Genomic DNA, 20,402 nt, shown 5'->3' with positions numbered 1-20,402 from the left:
TGTTGTTTGTTGTTTTTTTAAAGCAAATGAATTCCTAAATTCTGAGAACTCCTGAGCCTGAACTCTCTCTGAATATTATACATGTGTACTTATCTACATAAAGTGCTAAGATTTATGTGAAATTTCTTACCAATATTAAAAAAATCCACAGCCTACTGTTGTGTTAAAACTTGGAAACTTTCACTGAGCACTGACTACAATTTTTTTCACGGCTGTATGTATTCTTGTTAGAGTTCCACCACAAAGTCAATGATGAAAAAACATTCTAGAAACTGAATTTCCACTAAGACAAATACAACAAACCCTTATTAAGCCACAACTGTTACTTCACTGCAACATACGCCTATGGAAGCCCTTACAACATGTTTTTTACATGATTGTGCTGTCAAATTGTTTCTTTGTCCATGTAGTGGCAACATTTTTATATCACCAATTCCTCACAATTTATCTTCTGCAACTTTCATTGACTTTTGCACTTAACAAGTTTTATTAGGTCTTTCTAAAGGAACCATTATGGTTTGTCGCAGAACACACCTCTTCAGAACTCATTAAGAAGTTCATTTTTCAGCATATTAAGTTGATGAAACCTACACACTAAGCAGAATATACTTGACTATAAGAAAACCCCATCATGCTTCTCTTCCAGCTGAAGGAAAACCTCCTATGGCTGTAACAAAATGTAAGCAACCAATGCTGAACTTTTACATCCATTAAACAGAGAAGGCTACAGTTTTCACTCAAGAAAAACGCACCTACATTCAATATATTTGATTATTGAAATAGTTAAAGTTGATCATGTGTTGATCAAGCCAATCACTCCCAAAAAAAGGAGAAAAAAATAGTGCGGTAGGCTGTATTACTCAAGAAAGGAGAAGGACTTAGCCTCTCCAGTATGTGATAACATTTTGAAGTCCAATCCCACCACAACAACAAACACAAGAAAGTAATGTAGGGTTAGTGTCTTCCTTCTTCACCTCTTGCCATACTGTAGTATCCTACCTATCAGTCTTTCTGTTAGTCCTGTTTTTACCAACACAAGAACTTGAATGTTAGTTAGCATGCATGTTTATTTCTAACAAATAAACCTTCTTCAATTTGTTTCATTAAAAGTCTATTATGGTAAGCCAAGTATAAAGCTTGACCAAGAATTCAATTATCACTAGATGATTATCATTGGAAGCCAGTGGCTTACCCTATCTAGGGAAATCCATCCATACACAGATTTACTCAAATATTTGTGAACGAGACCTACAGACACTGTCCTTATTTCCTACTTTGGCACCTTGGTGACACACACATAGCAAAACACAGGAGCACCTCCCAAGCTCTTCCCTCCCAACCTATGTGTACCAGCCCCTTCACACTTTAGAGTATGAGAGCTGGCAGACCTGTACTGTTGCCATCTCCTGTGACAAAAGCCTAGGACATGGCTCCACTACCCGCCCTACAGTGGGGAGGCACACTGCACATGAACCTTGTGCACAGAGGGGAAAAAGAAGATATCAAAGTAGCTGAGAAATTTGCACAGCAAGTTAGAAAATAACAACTAATCAAACAACAATTTTAAAATCCATCCATTCTATACACATTTGAATAGATATATGAATATATTTGAATGTATTAACATGCACATTTTACAAACTTAAGAAAAACATTAACAATTTGCTTCTGGTAGTATTACAAGTTTTGCAAGTGATCATCACTGGCAGGTACTTCTTTCAGCAGAGCCAGAACAAGTAATTGTTATTTACTATGGGCCAATGCTAATCTCAGATCATGCGGCCTTATTACCAAGTTATACACAGCAACAACAAAATCAATCGCTGCAGTCCTTTTAGCAATTTTTGTCTCCTGTTTATCAAGAATTTATGGTAGGATCAATATCCAGAAGTATACAATAACACAAAACCTGAGGCAAGACACATCCGAGTAATTATCGTGCTTTTGCTTCTGAGAATTCAAGTCTATGTGTACAAACAGAAAATAGTGACAGCTTTTCAGTTTGAATCTTGCTATTTAACCAAAGCTGGCTTGCTTATTCTGCCACCAACTACGTTTCACACCAAATACTGCACTTCATTGCACATTGAAGAATGAAAGTAAAAACCAATAATTCCCTAGGATTGATTCAGTTCGCAAATAATCAGTTTCTTATATCTGCATACTTTATCCAGATACAGTTAGAAAAAACAAAGCTTTAATTTTTATTTTTACAACACAATATACTGGAAAGCAGGTGATAGTGGATTTTATAAGGTTCCTTACTTGGCTGAAGTAATGAAAGATAAATCACTATAAGACAAAAGTGTGCAATCAACTTGTATTCAGTTATTATTAGTGCAGTTTTCTTTCCTACATAAAAGTGTTTGCTTAATTTGTTAAATCATCACTTCTGAAGCGGCACCCCTTTCCAACTCTGTTATCAAATCTGTTCTGCTAAAATTTGTTGGCTGAACAAATCCACAAATGTCTGTACATTAAGTGAAAAAGGGTGGATTTGAGGTATAACATGAATTTATAAGCACTGAGACTTTAATGGCAGCTAACCCAGGCAGTCATTGAAAATAGGTGCCCTTCGGTCCTTATTTTATTCCTAACGTTTTGTTGCATTAAAAAAAAAAAAAAAATCATGTCAGTAACAAACTTCAGAAATATCCTTGGTTTTAAGACCCTGAAAAGAAGGTATCATAATGCTACAACTAAGAAAAACACAACACCAAAAACCTCAAAAAATCTCCCCACAAAAAGAAAAAGCACCCAAAAAAGTATGTATTTCCAAGACCTTTGCAGGACCTAGCTTAGTACCCAGTGTATAAGAAAGAGTGCAACATTTAATTCTAAACAAAAATAAAAGCCATCAAACCAACCTAGAAATCTTGAGAAAAAGGCAAAGTGATCAAATACAGTAAAGTCAGATGCCTTCAGACTGGTCCAACTCACTAAAAAAAGAGATATTATGATATTAAATATCATGTTCATTTCACATGGTCCACTGCACCAGATTTTTCTCCTACTCCAGCTAGGCACCAATGGTATTTTCAACTCATACTAATTGCAAGCCTTAAGGACAAAAGGATTCTTTATGTCCAAGTGGAAAAATATACAGTGCAAATGAAAATGAGATACTGCATGAAGTTATTTGGCACTTGACCTGGCATTCAGGAATTAAAACCAGTATGTATAAACAAGAAAGTCCGACTAGCAGTGTCTGTGATGCCCCCCCTTTGCCCCCTTACACATAATCACTTAAATGTTAATCTACTGTAAACGCATACTTTTTTTCCAATGTATACAGTTCTTGAGTTCTGATTTTTTGCAGTTATATGTGGTTAAGTATATTTAGAAGGTTCGAACAAATCATCATCAATTGCTTTTCTATACTGTTACCTACAGAGTGGCTATTATCCACAACTCAATTTTTTTCATGCATGTTCTTGGATTATGCTTTAAACCTCTTTATAATAGAATCATCCTGGTTGGAAGGGACCTTGAAGATCACCAAGTCCAACCATAACCTAAATCCCCCTACTATAATCTAATTTACCTGTTCAGTGCTTAAATCATGTTGCTAAGCACTGTATCTATATTTCTTTTAAATATTTCCAGGGATGGTGACTCCACCACCTCCCTGAGCAGCCTGTTCCACTGTTCAACCACTCTTTGGGTAAAGAAATTCTTCCTAATATCCAGTCTAAACCTCCCCTGGTGCAGCTTCAGGCCATTTCTTCTCATCCTGTCATTATTCACTTGGGAGAAGAGGCCAACTCCCAACTCCCTACAGCCTCCTTTCAGGTAGTTGTAGAGAGCAATGAGGTCTCCCCTCAGCCTCCTCTTCAAACTACACGTCCCCAGCTCCCTCAGCTGCTCCTCATAGGACTTATTCATAGGACTTATTTAGTGGCTCAACCTAAAAACAGAACTTGGAATTTCAAACTGCAATGCTACTTTTCAGAATTCAAGAATTCAGAATGCAAGGTAAAATACACAGTGAGCGTTCACGATGTTGTGTAGCCTTACATAGGCTGAAGAGTACATTTTTTTTCAGTGGAAAATAAACATTGCTAATAATCACAAAGGTCTTAAGTACTACCACTGAAAACACTGAACTCACATAAATTATGCAAATAAACCATAATTTCTTAAGTGCAGTAAAAAAGTGTGAATCCCTTCCAGCGCACTTGCGTATTTAGGAATGTGCTATAAATTTCCATAAATTATACAGCTGCTTGCTTTCAACAATGATGGAACTATTTAATATTTTTTTGAATTGAACAAGAAGCCACAGGTACTGTTCAAAAAACACTTAAATGATTTTTGGAAGATATCATTGTAGAAGAGATTATGATATACAGCTGCCCCCTTTGACACCCAAGGAGGAGGAAGAATTTTATACCCTTCCCACCCTCCCTGCTCTCTGGGATGTTGTCAAGGGATGCCTGCTAAACAAAACATGTCCTGCAAGGGTGCAGAGCAAATAAAGAATAATATAAGATAATTTACTATTATTTATTTTCTATATTGTATATATTCTTCACAGAATCCTAGGGGTTGGAAGGGACCTCGAAAGATCATCTAGTCCAACCCCCCTGCCAGAGCAGGGTCACCTAGAGCACATCACACAGGAAGGCGTCCAGGAGGGTTTTGAATGTCTCCAGTGAAGGAGACTCCACAACCTCTCTGGGCAGCTTGTTCCAGTGCTCTGTCACTCTCACAGTAAAAAAAAAATTTCTGATATTCACCTTGAACCTCCTATGCTCCAATTTGCATCCATTACCCCTTGTCCTATCACTGGTCATCACTGAAAAAAGCTTAACTCCATCTTCTTGACACTCACCCTTTACGTATTTGTAAACACTGATGAGGTCACCCCTCAGTCTCCTTTTCTCCAAACTAAAGAGACGCAGCTCCCTCAGCCTTTCCTCATCAGGCAGATGTTCCACTCCCTTAATCATCTTTGTGGCTCTGCGCTGGACTCTTTCCAGCAGTTCCCTGTCCTTCTTGAACTGAGGGGCCCAGAACTGGACACAATACTCCAGATGCGGCCTCACCAATGCAGAATAGAGGGGGAGGAGAACCTCTCTTGACCGACTAACCACACCCTTTCTAATGCACCCCAGGATGCCATTGGCCTTCTTAGCTACAAGGGCATTATATATAATAACCACAGAATATAATAACATAATGACAGAGTTGACACTGACAAATATATTGTCACTGGGGTCAATCTGTGCCAGGGGAGGTTGAGGCTGGATCTTAGGAAAAAATTCTTCAGAGAAAGAGTGGTGAGGCATTGAAACAGACTGCCCACGGAGGTGGTGAAGGCACCATCCCTGGAGGTGTTAAATGTAGATGTGGTGTTTCGGGAGATAGTTTAGTGGTTAGAAGTTGTAGGGCAGATGGTTGGACTTGATGACCTTGATGGTCTTTTCCAACCTTGACGATTCTATGATTCTATGATTGCCATGCCTGACCACTCTTTCTAACTTTTTCCATGTCAACTCTACACATGCTCCTGCCTACCTCCCTTCCTGCTCCTTCAAAAATCCACACTGCTTTTCTGCACAAGATTCTGCGCTGCATGTGCACACTGCAGTGACTGTCTTTGAAGTGGGCTCACTGTGAAGTTTCACTTGAGGTTTCAGTTGAAAGTAGAAAATCAAAAGGCTTGAATTTCAGGGAGAAATGAGGCTTCACTTGGAAGATTAAAAAAATAAATTCTAAGTTTATATTATCATTCTACCTACTTGTCTGCTCTGTATTTTGAAAGGAAAAGGGTACTTAAGAGAATTGAAGCAAGTTCCATCTGCAAGAAAATTATCTGTAGTGCTTAGGAGACAAAACATATCAGCTAACACAGACATAACACTGGAAGAAGTCCCAGGAGCTTCCACACCTGTCCCATTTCACAACAGAAAAAGAACAGCCAGTGGATCTTGTCAGTCCACCACTTATTCAGCCTTTCTGAGAAATCCCCATCTCTGGGTATTCAAGAGAGTTGCCAGGGAATTATACTCTCTGTCTTAGGGATCTACTCCAGGGCCAAGAGAACTTTCTCAGCTTTCCTTTACAAGTCTTCCTTTGGTACTTACAGAAAGGCAAAGAAGAGTATATCCCATGAGCATATAAATACTTGGGAGAAAAAACAAAAGGAACCTTACTCTTTTTGTATCTCTGTAACTATGTGGAAATTTATCACACTAAAGTATATATTTTTTTTCTCTTCTGTTTTATGCCAGCAGCCAAGTAACTGAACCATGACTGTATCATTAACTCCTTGGTAATCCAGTACATTATATTGGAATGTATATGAGGACCAGGTCAGGTCGTACTTGCAAAATTAAAATATTTTCAAATTCAATCAAAAGGAAAGGCTGAAGATAGGCTGCCAAGACTGAAAAACTAACATTGAAACATTACCACAAATTTGAGTAATAAATAGCAGAAAGAAGTGTTTCTTCAATTAAACAAATGCTCAATGCATTCAAAGAATGACAGAATGGTTTGGGTCGGAAGGGACCTTAAAGATCATCCAGTTCCAACCCCCCTGCATGGGCAGGGACATCTCACACTAGACCAGGTTGCTCAAAGCCCCATCCAGCCTGGCCTTGAATGCTGCCAGAAAGGGGGCATCCACAGCTTCCCTGGGCAACCTGTGCTAGTGTCTCACCACCCTCACTGTGAAGAATGTCCTCCTAATGTCTAACCTAGATCTATCCTCTTCCAGTTTAAAGTCATTACCCCTTACCCTGTCACAACATGCACTTCTAAAAAGTCCCTTCTCAGCTTCCTCTAGGCCCCCTTCAGGTACTGGAAGGGCATTATAAGGACTCCCTGGTGCCTTCTCCAGGCTGAACAACCCCAACTCTCTCAGCCTGTCTTCACAGGAGACATGCTTCAGCCCTCTGATTGTCTTTGTGGGCCTCCTCTGGACTCATCACAACAGCTCTATGTCCTTCTTATGTTGGGGGTTCCAGAACCGGACACAGCACTACAGGTGGGGTCCTAAAAGTGCAGAGTAAAGGGAGAGAATCACCTCCTTTGACCGGCTGGCCACACTTCTTTTGATGGAGCACAGGACATGGTTGGTTTTCTGGGCTGCAAGCACACATTGCTGGCTCATGTTGAGCTTCTCATCAACCAACATACCAAAGTCCTTTTCCTCAGGCCTGTTCTCAATCCATACTCTGCCCAGCCTGTATTTGTGCTTGGCATTGCCCTGACCCATGTGCAGGACCTTTCACTCAACCTTGTTTAACTTCATGAAGTTGGGCCCACCTCTCAAGCTTGTCAAGGCCTCTCTGGATGGCTTCCCTTCCAAACACACGGCTTGGGCTTTTGTCAAAAACTTGCTGAGGGTGGACTTAATTCCACTGTCCATGTTGCAATTTAGGCATTACAGAATCACAGACCTCCAAGACCATCAAGTCCAGCCTTTGACCAGCACCACCACATCGGCTAGACCACGGCACAAAGTGCCACATCCAGCCTTTCCTTGAACACATCCAGGGATGATGCCTCCACCACTTCCCTGGGAAGTCCATTCCAATGCCTAATCACTACTAAGTGGTGTCCAGTCAACTTATGTTCAGAGAATTTGAACTTTACATTCCCACTTCTAGCTTTGTTTTAATTAAAATAAAATAGGTGAGTCTGTCAATGCCTGTTGTTTTAAATTTTAAAGTTTTTTTCAACAGTACTACTATCCTTGAGGAGGGCTGTCCCTGACAAACAACTTTTTACAGTTAAAATATACTTTTGCATAGTGTTTGATTACTTAAGAACCTAAATTAAATTCTGAAATTACTATAATAATAAGTATTTGCTATATATAATTGACTTTTTCTCTGCAGTTAATTGCTAACCTTGAATAAATCACATAATTTTTCGTAAATCATTAAAGAATCAGACTTCAGTTAACAGTAACACAACTATTACTATATCATACCTAAAAAAACCTGAACTGTTGTAATTAAGTTTATATAGTGTTCCCTGATATGGGCTATATATAGTATACATTTGTTAAATTTAGCACAACACATCTTGCACTGACATTCAGAAAAGATATTACATTGAACTTGCTATTTTTAATTGATGTTTCTTAAAGTCCTGTGCAGCACCTCCTCCTTCTATGCTATGACTTGTGAATAGGGCTGGTAAGAATGATTTAGCAAAGCAAGCACTTCACATTAGATTCCCAGTTTTTAATAGCATTGCCAAATTATTGGTACTAACTTGTCTCTTAATCCCTAAAGAAAGAGGAAAATATGTGAATGCTGCTGCTATTTCATGATCTTGAGGAAAAAAAATCTCAACATTAAATGTAAATCAAAGAATGACAGATTGTTTTCTGGTTATGCCATTAAGAAATGTTTGTGACACACAAATAACTGTGAAACACTTTCAATCAATGTGACTTTTTTCCCCACTGAATTCAGCAAAGGAAGACAGTCCCCAAATTAATGAAAAATTCTCTATCAATGTGTCTCTGAATTGTCCTAGACACACTGGGGTATACGTTTAATAAGTATGGATATTTTAATCCAGTTGTGAATTCTTCTCAGACACTTTCAGTCTAAAATAATGTTTTCACTCGAAATAATACTTCTTTTAAAAGCAAATACAACAGGTAGGGAATATACTGATAGATTCACAGATAAAGAGAGATTCGTATAAAATCAACCTATATTGAATTAACTGAAATGTTGCCAGTTAGGTCATTTTCAGTTGCCACTTGCTTCCCTATGATTTTAATAACAGTGGTAAAACTGATCAGACTTTATTCCCATTCATGCTGCTTTGTGAAACTATAAGCAATGACAAAGGCAGAATATGAATTTTTATACCATTTAGTTCTTCCTGAATAGAGAGTTTGTATCTCCACAAATATCAAAACACAATTTTACTCCTTAAATTCTGTGACAGATAAGCCATATTCACCCCAAAGACCTTATTATTCCCCACTGAGCCATGTGCTGGTGTGTAATTTAAAGTTTGATACCCTTTGCAAGTTTTGGCTATGTCACAGAGGATGTCTGGGAGAAGCACTGACAAAACAAAGTAAAATACTTCTGAGACTCAGATTTTTAACTCCAGCAGATGAAAAGGAGGGACAGAAGGGCTTTGGGTTGGGCTCTGGGGGAGTCACCTAGAAGACATTAAGACTGTTTAAGCACACCTCAGAGGTCTTAGCAGACCTAAGACGTAGTGGCTTCTTTTCTCTTCCCCACCAACCTTCAGTCCCCCCCTGCTTATACAAAAAGAAGCTAAATGTAAATTTTACAATTTTTCCCTTAGAAAGTTAGTAATGTTCAGGAATTTCATGATTTAACGGGTATGACAGAATTAATTGAAGATGTATTGATAACTGAAAAACCTTTTAAACTCTAAACTTGTGCTATGTGCCTCAGCCAAGAATCAAAGTCTCAAAATAGGACATTAAGACTGTCTGAAAGATTACTCTCAACACTGGTGGTGATCTTGGTTCAGACCACCATGTTCAAAACAGTCGCAGTATAAAATACATTCCCAGCTGCCTGGGCATGCACCTCTACCAGCAGCTTTAGCATAAAGGGCAACGTGACCAGCTGGACAGTAACCCTTCTTACTCATTGTTTAAGCACAAGAATTGAAGAGTGGGCACTAGTGAAATTAAATTGTTGCTCTTCAGTTCTGAAAGTATCTTATCCATTTGGGTTTGCCTTAGGCGTGACATTAATGAAGGAAAGCAAGACAGACTGAAAAACTGTCAGAAAAAGTAGTACTCTTATTAAAACATGCTGAAGATGACTAAAAGGACAACATGAGACACCTATGAAAATTGTTTCAAAAGACATGGAAGTTCTATCAGACTATAGTTTTCTAAAATAGTGATGTATCACTCTTAAAGCAAATACTCATGACTTTAGGATATTTCTTATCATTTAAGAGTTGCCTGTTCAGCAACAGACTGAACTGCCAATTGAATAAACGAGTGGAGTCAATGCACAGCAGAGAAGTTTCCTGACTTTTTTGAGGGCCTTTGTTGCTGGTTATATTGTGTAGGTACAGTTCTAGAATATGACTTACTCACGTAACGGACATAAATTCATTGAGCATCAATGTCTTGAAAAAAATCCTTATCCTATTAAGAGAGAAACCTTTTGACCTTATGTACAAAATTATCCTTGCTTCCAGTAATGGCAATGCACCATGAGTGTATTTTGATTATTAAAACCAGCAAAATAATGCAGCAAAGCAAATTTCATTTTCTGATTATAATGCATACTGTGCTTTAGTGCTCTATATTATCCAAGGCTGCTGTGCAGCATTGCCTAATATCCTCAAATCTGAGGCTCATAAGCAAAATATTTGGGCAACAGCCATATCCCTTGTGTAATTTATGGATATGGACTCTTCTAATTTTTGCGAGAAAACAAATGTTGAAGCAAAGCAGAGTGGTAGCTCAGTAGCTACTGAAGTATGTGATTTTCAAGTCACTTTGAAACTGTTACGTACAGTAGAAGAACATACAAATTACACATATCCTTTAGTAATTCTTTCTGAAGCTAAAAACTAACTACTAAGAAACTTTGCAGGATGAAAATATGCATGCCTTTTATGATGAAGTATCTGTCATCTATCCAGCAGTCCTGATAAGTGGAAAATAAGTCTCAAATGCATGTTCTTCATAGATAGTAGTCTCAAATTGCATACAGATCCTGGGCTTTACTCAAGTATAACACAGCATTTACCAACTTTTAGCAATGCATTGGTGTTCTAAACAGCACAGAAGTTTAAGTAAACTTCATCTTCCCATTTATACATGAAATCCAGTTATCACTAAGGTAAACAAACAACCACTCTTCCAAGAGCAGGAAAGAGAGGTGCAACAACACTTGGATTGTGCAAAAGACATACTCTTTGCTCCTGCGTGTGTTCATTGTCTACCTATAAAAATGAGGGGCTGTTAAGGGAAGAACCTGCATTCCCCTTTGTAGTGAATTTCCATGTTGAAACCTTGATTTGAAACATCTTTCCAGTGATCTAATAGTGACAAGGTGCAGTGCTGTGTTGATCTATATGTAACAGCACAGCATACAGTCCCTGCAATATTCTTGAACTCACCAAGCACAGCTATCCTCAGATAGACAACTCCTAAGATACAAGACAGTGGCAAAAACCACTCATGTACTAACTAATGCACTCATACCTACTTCACAAAAAATGTCTTATTACATTTGTACATTAGTCTCTGTGAAAAAGCAGTACTAGATATATAGCATAACTTATGTACTATGATTGAACAATATTGAACACTTTTGATTGTCCCTTCCAACCCCTAGGATTCTGTGATTTTAAGCTTTTTGCATTAATCCTGAATGGGGCTTCTAACATCTCCAATTGAACCTAATACCTAATGATTTTCTACTATGTTAACATGCATGTTATTCATGAAGGCATTCAAAATCTTTTTTTTACAGAAGCACGAACAATGAAATAATCTCTTCAGGTGAATTAATCTCCACTGTCCTTATGTGCTTATCTTGAAAAATCTGAGTTAATTGCCTAGATTCTCTTTTTAGGTATACGGAGGTAAAAAAGATGTTTTTAAGTCACTGCTCACCTCATCCTGCAATATATATCTAAAACATGCTAGAGGAATCCTACTCCAAAGCCAGCACTTAATTACAGTAGCTACAGAATGAGTCAAGGTGACTAGTTGATCAACTCACTGTGGACACCTAAAGTTAGACCAAGTGAGGGTCATCTTTAGTTACTATAGCAATACCCAATACCATGACTTCAAATAACCTTGCTTATTTCTGGACAAGCAACATTCCTTGAAAACATGATGCAATATTTTCAATACACAATGAGATATACGCTGTGCATACAACATCATAAGACTTTTTTCTTACCATGGCAGGAACCATCCACTTCTTCATATCCTACACTGCAGATGCATCGTCCAAGAGGCACAAGCCAATCCCCATCTGCTCCACAATACAATTTTGGAGTATCACGTTCCTCAGCACTCTTCACACAGGAGCCCCGTACTTCCACCAAAGAGGAAGAATCAACCCTTGGAATAGTATCAGGAAACATAGCCAAATTACGGACCGTGAAAGGGCACTTTTTGTAATAAACACGGACTGAGACCAAAGCAATGCATGCTCCAATGTCCTGAAAAGCAAGATAAAATCCTTTCTTGTTTATTGGCCCAACCTCACGAACTTCTGTGTTGAGTTTAAGAATGCGGTCACCCAAGTCCATCTGGGTAAAGCTCTCATCAGCTGCAATAGTGTCAATTTTAGTGTACTGGTTTGGCTTGAATTTTACTCCATGAGACTCCTCTGACTCCATGTAGTAGAGATTGAAAGTCTCCTTGCAGGTTCCCAGTACCCATGGAATACTGTTGCAGTCCCTCAGAGTAAACTTCAGTTCCACATAAATTTTCTGTGCAGCATCACGGGAGATCCAGTTTGTTCGAAGCCAGTTGTTTTGGTTTGGTTCCATCACGTTACATACCTGATAAGTATGAATGGGATGATTGTGTTCATCCATCTCAGTTATGGAATCCCACTGAAAAGAAATAAAATTGTTTGAAAACTAAGAAAAATACGTACCATCCATATGCATATACACAGAGCCCATGTATACACCCACACCCATGCACACAAAGTTATTTTCTTAAACTTTAGTGAAAGAGAGTAGTTAAGAGCAGATACCAATTACAGAATGCAACAAGTTTTATTTTAGATTCTCTATCATAAATTTATATTAATAAAAACATTTTAAAATTAATGTTACTAAGTAGTAGAGGGAAATACTGGCCATGTTTATATTAGCAAATCTAGTAAGTCTGAGAACATTCCTAGGCTTGAGAATCAATCATCTACACTGAAAATATTGCTAGGACAGTCCTGTTTGGCATGCCAGAGGGTTGGCTCTCTGGCTGTTCAAGCAATTTCCATACATCAGGCACACAGCCCTGGCCAGGCACCTGCAGCAGTCAGCAGCTGAGATGCAACCACTCTAGTTTGGTGGGCCTGAGGTGTTTGGTGTAGGTTGTCCAGGTTTACAAAATTGTCCTAGAAACATTTAACTGTACATATATATACAGATGTTAAATTTCTGGCTCCATAAGGTTTGTATTACAGGTGATTTCCACTAAAAAAACGCTTAAAATAAGGTGAATTAAAAAATCTGTCACAGGCATCATGTCTTTATAAATTATCTCTCTTACAATTCAAAGATAGAGGATTTAATTTTTTTCTTCTCCCCTCCTCCTCCCACAAGGTTTTACATTACATCAACTTCACTAAAATGTTCTCAAATTCCAGTGGAAATTCCTCCACAAAGGCTCTCAAAAAACATACATCTTTGAATAATTATCCAAATGCTACCTATGAAAGGCTAATCAAATGCCCAATTTATTACAAAATCTGCTACTCTAAAGGATTAGCAACATCCCCAAAATAGATTTGATATAATTGAATCAACTTTCCACTAATCACTCCCAATATCAACATAGCATTAGATGTAAGTGTTGCTTTTTAAATGAAAACACAGACCTAATTATAGTTTTAATGTGGCTTTTAGATGTACTGTTGTCTTATAGCATTGATATTCCAAATAAGCCAAAAACCTGTTCATTAATATTCCAAATAAGCCAAAAACCTGTTCATTAATATCACTTAAAATGCCCCACAACATTATTTTAATACTGTGAAACATAAAAATACATTATTTATGTTCATGGTTTAGAATATTTGAAATAGATTTATTATGAATACATATTTTGTTAAAATTATTTGCCTGCAAAAAAGATGTATGAGCTTAAAATTGAGAAAGAAGTTGAAAAGTCTATGGAGTATCTTCACTCTTACCAGCTTTCTCAAATTTTGTTTTTCCTTCGGTTAAATTAACTGTATGACATTTTAAAGTTTTTTATTAATTACATACAGGTGTACACACATAACATGCCAAAGCACATTTGAATTATGCACTATACGCAATTCTAAGAACCTTACTCATCATTGTTCAAATAATTTCAAATTCTGTTCGCCCCACGATACATCAAGCTCACACATTTTTCTGATTTAATACACACAGTATCAAAATTAAAGTTACACTCCTAAAGATGCATTTTGAGTACTTGAGCAGCTGAATGTTCATACCTGCCTACTTAATTCAGTATTTCAAAGAAGGTCCAGTTGGCCTGTGGCCTACTGGATTGGGAAAAATTTAGGAAGTACAAATTCAGTTTATGGTTTTTAAACAATAACAACCATTTAGAAACACTGTGGAAAGAAAGATTTATCTGTCAGTCTCTAAGATGAAAGATGAAGATGCTACTTAAGAGTTAGGTGCTCATTTTCAGAAAAATCCCCAGGTATCAGATGACTCGAGGCCCATGTGAACATGTAGAAAACAAGCTGACTTTGAGTTTTAAAAACAAATAACATCACTATATGGAAGTGGAGGAACATGCATATCTCCAAGACCTTTAACTTAATCTTTATGTAAAAACAACACAAGAGCACACAAAACCAACATGTGAGTGAGAAAAGAGAGGAGGAGAAAAAGTGCAAAAAGAGTGCACCTTCTTTTAGGAGTGAACTAATCTATCACAGTGGAAGCAACAGGAAAAAATTAATAAAATAACAACCTGTAACTCCATGAGTCACAGAATTGTCACAGTTGGAAAAGATCTCCAAGATCACCAAGTCTACCTGTAAACCCAGAAAAAACCACCATGCCCACTAGAGCATGTCCTCAAGTACCATGTCTACACGAGTCTGGAAACTTTCATTTAAAATGGTGGCTAAAATTCATGTGGAAAAAGAAATTCTAAGTGCTGCCAGATGTGATCAGAGGATCTGGATTCCTTCAGCATGTGCTTGGGATCTAAGTAGAAAAGCAGGCTAAGTTCTGGAGAGTCTTCCTATCACAACAACAACAACCACCTTCTCTGAAGCTACTGTGTTAAGAAGCACAAAACATGCTTCTTATGAGAGAGCCAGACAAAGCAAATCCTTAGTAAACAGTCTGCTGACTCTTAAGAGGTTCTTGGATGGCCAAGGGCTTTTGGACTCTTGTTCAAATTCAGAAAGGGTAAACCTAGTACTTTAGCATTCATGGCAAGACCAAAACATTCAGATTTGGTCAAAATTGTACTATGGACTAGTTAGCACACAGATTCTCATGCCGGTTTCTCCAAATTGGACTGAACTATGATTAAAGTCTGCCCAGTAGAAAAGAATATAATGCCCCAAGTACATCTTGGCTTTGGAAAAGGAAAAGGGGCCTTTTCCAAAAAGGGGCCAGGCCTCTTCCCTTTTTTCAAGCATGAACTCACACAGCTTGAATTGATTCAAAATTCCAAAGCCATGAAGGTTTGAAAAAAATATTATTTTTTTTTTAATTTTAAATAATAATAAACTAAATCCACAGCTTCACCAGAATAGGTTCTTTAAAAAAAAAAAGCTGATAAGTCTCTCAGACACCAATCCTCATATTTTGCTTATCTTATCTGTTACGTGAGCTAAGGACAAACTACTTTTTTCTTCACACATAAGACATGTACCCTAAGTTTAAGCATTACTACACACATTTGTACATAACGCAAATATGACCACAATGTAGAATTGGAAAAAAACCAACAAAACAAACAACAAACAGAAGCAGAAGTTTTTTGCACTTATTTGTGTATCAAGCCACATTAAAAGAAGGATGTGCCACATGCTCCAGAGATGTCTCAAAAAAACCCCAAAAACACCAAACCCACAAAAGAAACAAAACCAAAAAACCTCACCACGCTAAGCCCAGAATAAAAAAGTACTAGGAATGACAACATAGGTTTGTTTTTTTTTTAATCCAGTGTAGTCTCCAGAACTGGAGTAAACTAGCTCAAAGCAAAACAGCCTTAACATACTACTGCCTCTTAAAAATAGTAAGAAAAAATATCCAACATATCCTCCCTTTACCATGAGATTCTTTAAAAAAAATATTTCTTGCACTTTGACTCAATATCTCAATTTGAACTCAAGAAATTAAAGCCCTGAAGTTAGCTGCTAACTGTGTAGTTAATAATAAAAAGCTATTCGTTCTGTAGGAAAGTAAAGGCTCAGCACTTCAATAGTTTAAAAGAATGAAACAAGATGGACTGATCATACATGGACAGTGCTTTAGTTCAAAGCAGACCTTGAATGCTTCATGCCTGTGCCTCTCCACTGTGCCCCAAATAGCCTGCTAACAACTCTCTGTTTATAAGAATTCATGCACTGGGCAAGAATAACATTTAAGAGGCATTTTCAAAAAAATGTTTAACAGAAGCAGTAGCATAATAAAAGTATTTTCGAAAAAGGTGTACATCTAACATTTCAACCTAGCCATCTCACTGAGAGATACTGTATCAGGTATGCTCGTAAATACAGCTTTGGGTTTGCTGGCATGCGCTCTTCATGACTGTTCCCAAATACTGAGTTCAAATGTGCTGAATTCCACCAAAGCAAAACATCAATATCCCTTACTGAAAAGTCTGACAGAACTTAATTGGTGATAGTCTCTGACAAGGACACATTATTTCTGGGTGAAAAACCATGTGCTGCTTTTAATTTTATGTAAAATGTTGCATTTTTCTTCTGATAAAAACAACCAGGAAAAAACAGGGTAACAGTTAAATTCAGTGATGACAACAAAAAGCCAAACAGTTTATCAAATAAATATCAGTTTTATTTTGCGTGTATTTCATATTATAGCTCCTAGTTAATCAAAAGTATTTCTAAACATTTTAGTTGTGCATAACTATTCTTTGCTTAAACCTTAAAATAGCTTCTCTCAGAATACCTAACCTGACATGCACAAAAGCTGGCTGAAGCTGTCTGGTTTAGACAAGCTGACAGTTCAGACTTCCTTCAAACTGAGCCTCTGGGCGTACCAATGCATGGCATGACTTTCAAAAATTATGATGTTCCTTTCAAACAAGGAAAACCTCTGATAATGTTGACAGAAGCAGCAGCAGCAGCATAAAGCTGATTCTCACAACTGGAGTTCCAGGACTCATGAAGAACAAATTGCAAACACAAGCTTTGGAGGAAAGACTTCAAAATACTATTTTAACATTGTAATCAACATCAGCATGAATAAGAGGTTACATTTGCTTTCACATGTGGCTTAAAGGAGTAAATGTCACTAAAATGGAAGAAAATGGAATGTGACGATTGGTAGAAAGATTTTAAGATTACTTGTCACATTGAAGTACAAAATATGAGATTAGGCTACAAACCACACTAAGATTTTAGTTAGATAAAATCACAGCTATTTTCACATCTCTACAAGTTACTTTACAATCTGTTTCATTTTTAGAACTTTCCTAATATTTAACAGTTGTACTTCTCCAGTTGTACGGAGAAGACTATAAAAAGCAAATCACCTAATTTCAATCCTGTACTAGCTATACATAACTCTGTTTTTAGTGCTCCCTCACTTTTCTGTTATTCTTAAACAAAACACTAAAGATACACAAAATCAGCAAGACATATATTACTTATTCAGTAGGTTGTATCACTAAAGGCTGTATGAACATGACAAAATGAGAGATTGCATTTCACATACTTTTAAATGTTTTGCTATCAGACTGTAATGTGTCAGTGATATCACTGTACAGAGAAGTAGTCAATTTCCCTGAAGATATCAGAGTTATTTCAACAAGATCTCAATCTTGACTCTTATCTTTAAACTCCTACCATTGCTCTTAAGCAAGGTCTTACTGAGGTCACATTGTGCTGCTTAAAGAAAAGAGATGTTAAATTGATGATTGGCATGATTTGCCCAGTACTAGCCATACACTGCATTAGAGGGGAAATACAGAACAGAAAGGACTGTGAAGACATTAGCTTCCCCCTGGTGTTACTTCCAAGCCCTTTGTGGCAGCACAGAGAAGCTGCATGTTCCCAGTCCCAGGTGCTGCTCATGGGCAGCAGAGAGCGGTCATGGCACTGCACCATAGCCAGGAATAGTAAGTACATCTTCCCCCCCGAAGACCTGCACTGAAGGCTCTTCTCCACCATGTCACTTGAGCCTCTTGTTTCCCACGCTGACAGTCTCCATTGTGGCATATGAGTAGAAGCAACACCAAGCCGATTCCTGCTGTTAAGGGACAGCCATATTTGTGCTTGAAGAATCAATTACAATATTTTATTTGTATGTCAAACTTCACTGTAAGAAACTTTTCAACAAATAGGGGTAGTTATATCAAGCAGCTGGAAATGTCTATTTCATAATAAGCTGATATCTAGATAACTTCACATGTAGGGAAAGACACTTTTTCCGCAAGTTGTCACACTGATTAATGAATTAATATCAGTTCTTAATCTCAGATAACAGTTATTCAGGCACTGATACCAGGAGCAGTTTGGTAATCTAGGATGGCAGTTTTAGCATCTTGCACAGCACAAGATTATTTTTCTTGATATTCTACTTAATTTAAAGGAAAATTTATTGGAACCAGTTACTCAGGGCCACACTCTAACTCAAAGGTTTAAGGAACGGAAGAGACCATCTACCCTAACAAATTTTACTGCACTTATACCCTAAGTTCAAAAGTTTCCTTCCTCTTCTCTGTATCCTTTTACTCAAAGAATAAGTCTCTAAAAATGAAGGATTCTGCACTTAAACATACATGCACCTGAGCTCCCTTGGGAATAAGGAAAGGTTATGGCAGACTTCGCATGCAACACATTTGGATATTAAGTACACAACAGGATGCCTGGGCAAAATATTCTGCTACAAAGTATCAGCTTTCCATAATGATAATTGAAGGAAGAAGTTCTGTCTGAAAAGAACACAGCATAGGAGAATTGCGAGCTAAATCTGTTGCTTCAGCCACTCTGCATTCGTCTTCCCCCTAAGAAAAAGCACTTGTGAAGGCAAGTCATCAACAGTATTAAGTCTTACTATCAACTTAGCAGCTGAAGAAAGATTTCCTTTTAAATCAAGGAACTAAATATGTAAGATTTATCCTACAGTGATCTGGCTTACTTTATTGCTTTCAGAGAGCTAGGTAATTTAGGAAATGTAGCTGTCAGCTATTTCTTACACAAAAACTTAGGCTCGCATTTGAACCTGAACAGTAGCAAGACAGTTTTCTGATGTACACCCTTAGTTGCCCACAGATGTCTACTTGAAACAGGTCAGGCTCCCCTAGTAAAGGGGATGAACTATGTTATATAAAACTGTTGCTGAAAGAAAACACCACAACAAACCAAAGAAACAACAAAAAAAAACAAAACAAAAACACCCCCCCAAAAAAAACAACACCAAAAACCTTCTGGAGAAAGTTACAAATGTGTCCAAAAAAAACTCATGCAATAAAAGTTTAATAAGCATTTCTGTATTTATGACATCCAATAAAGGATAAAAAGAAAGCAGATGGTATGTTTTCTAATATTTTAATTGGTTCTTCTATTTCACCATTTTTATAAATGGTTTTGTTACTAACTTTGGTCATCAGTATTTGCAGTTCTCAGCTAGGAGTCTAAAATCTACAAGTGAATTCCCACTTTCAACTGTTCACTACTGACAATCTTTTGATCCCATTTCCATAGAAACAAGCTGAATAGTAAAAATGAAGGGAGCTTCAAAAGTTTTTTAAATTTCCTTATACTATCTCCAGTGAGATGATCTCCATAGAAATGAGATCAGAAAGGTCCAAGCTAGGAAACAATAGAGAATGACCTGAATTTGGTGTGGGCAGCTGCTGGCTGCTACCTGCAAATATAGGTTTAAACATCTAGCTGCTGCAAGTGTCATTCAAGCAAAACAAGCTATGCTACATAACTGAATTGCAGGAAAAAGCTTCTCTTAAATGAACGCTCTTAGAAAACATACATTTTACAAGATGGCTGGCATTTAAAATATGACACTGAAAATGGCAAAGCTAAAGAATATTAAAAAGAACTGCAGAATTACTGTAATTTAAAGGTATTGTGTTAATATTTTTCCCCATTCCCTCTAACTTATTTTTCTTCACCTCAACCTTTTTTTCCAAGATCTACAAATCTGTAAGTGAACACAGACCTCCAAAACCCAGTAATACAAGTGCTAATACTGAACTTATGAAATATGCCTAAAAAAAAAAAAAGGGCAGACAGAACTCCACAGCTATTAATATATTTCCTAGAATGTACAAGTCGGCATAGCTAGTAAAATATAACAGCACTTAAACTACTAAACTAATTACAGTCATACATTTAAATCAAGCTGATTTAAAGTTGCTTAGGGGATGCATATAAGTATATAGCATGCTTTAGATTAGCTCTGTAGAACTATAACTACAAGTGCAACACATATTTAGAGGAAAACACGGTACCCATTTTCTACACAGGCCATGACATAGAGGCTCACTGTAGCACAGCCAA

The 20,402-nt window shown here is 37.4% G+C and overlaps 1 protein-coding gene across 2 annotated transcripts in view; it reads right to left on the bottom strand.

Annotated features, from left to right (window-relative positions):
* The window catches only part of EPHA6 (EPH receptor A6), a 491,879-nt gene that overhangs the window by 346,789 nt on the left and 124,688 nt on the right, over positions 1–20,402 (bottom strand). For both annotated transcript variants that reach the window (XM_051635236.1, XM_051635153.1), the window contains exon 3: positions 11,898–12,561. In XM_051635236.1, the coding sequence (XP_051491196.1) occupies positions 11,898–12,561 (664 nt within the window). The remainder of the gene's footprint in view (positions 1–11,897; positions 12,562–20,402) is intronic.

This window comes from Apus apus, chromosome 1 (assembly GCF_020740795.1).
Source record: "Apus apus isolate bApuApu2 chromosome 1, bApuApu2.pri.cur, whole genome shotgun sequence".
In the NCBI taxonomy this organism is placed as follows: domain Eukaryota; kingdom Metazoa; phylum Chordata; class Aves; order Apodiformes; family Apodidae; genus Apus; species Apus apus.
The sequence above is the reverse complement of the archived record's forward strand: the minus strand, read 5'-3'. Positions and strand labels throughout refer to the sequence as shown.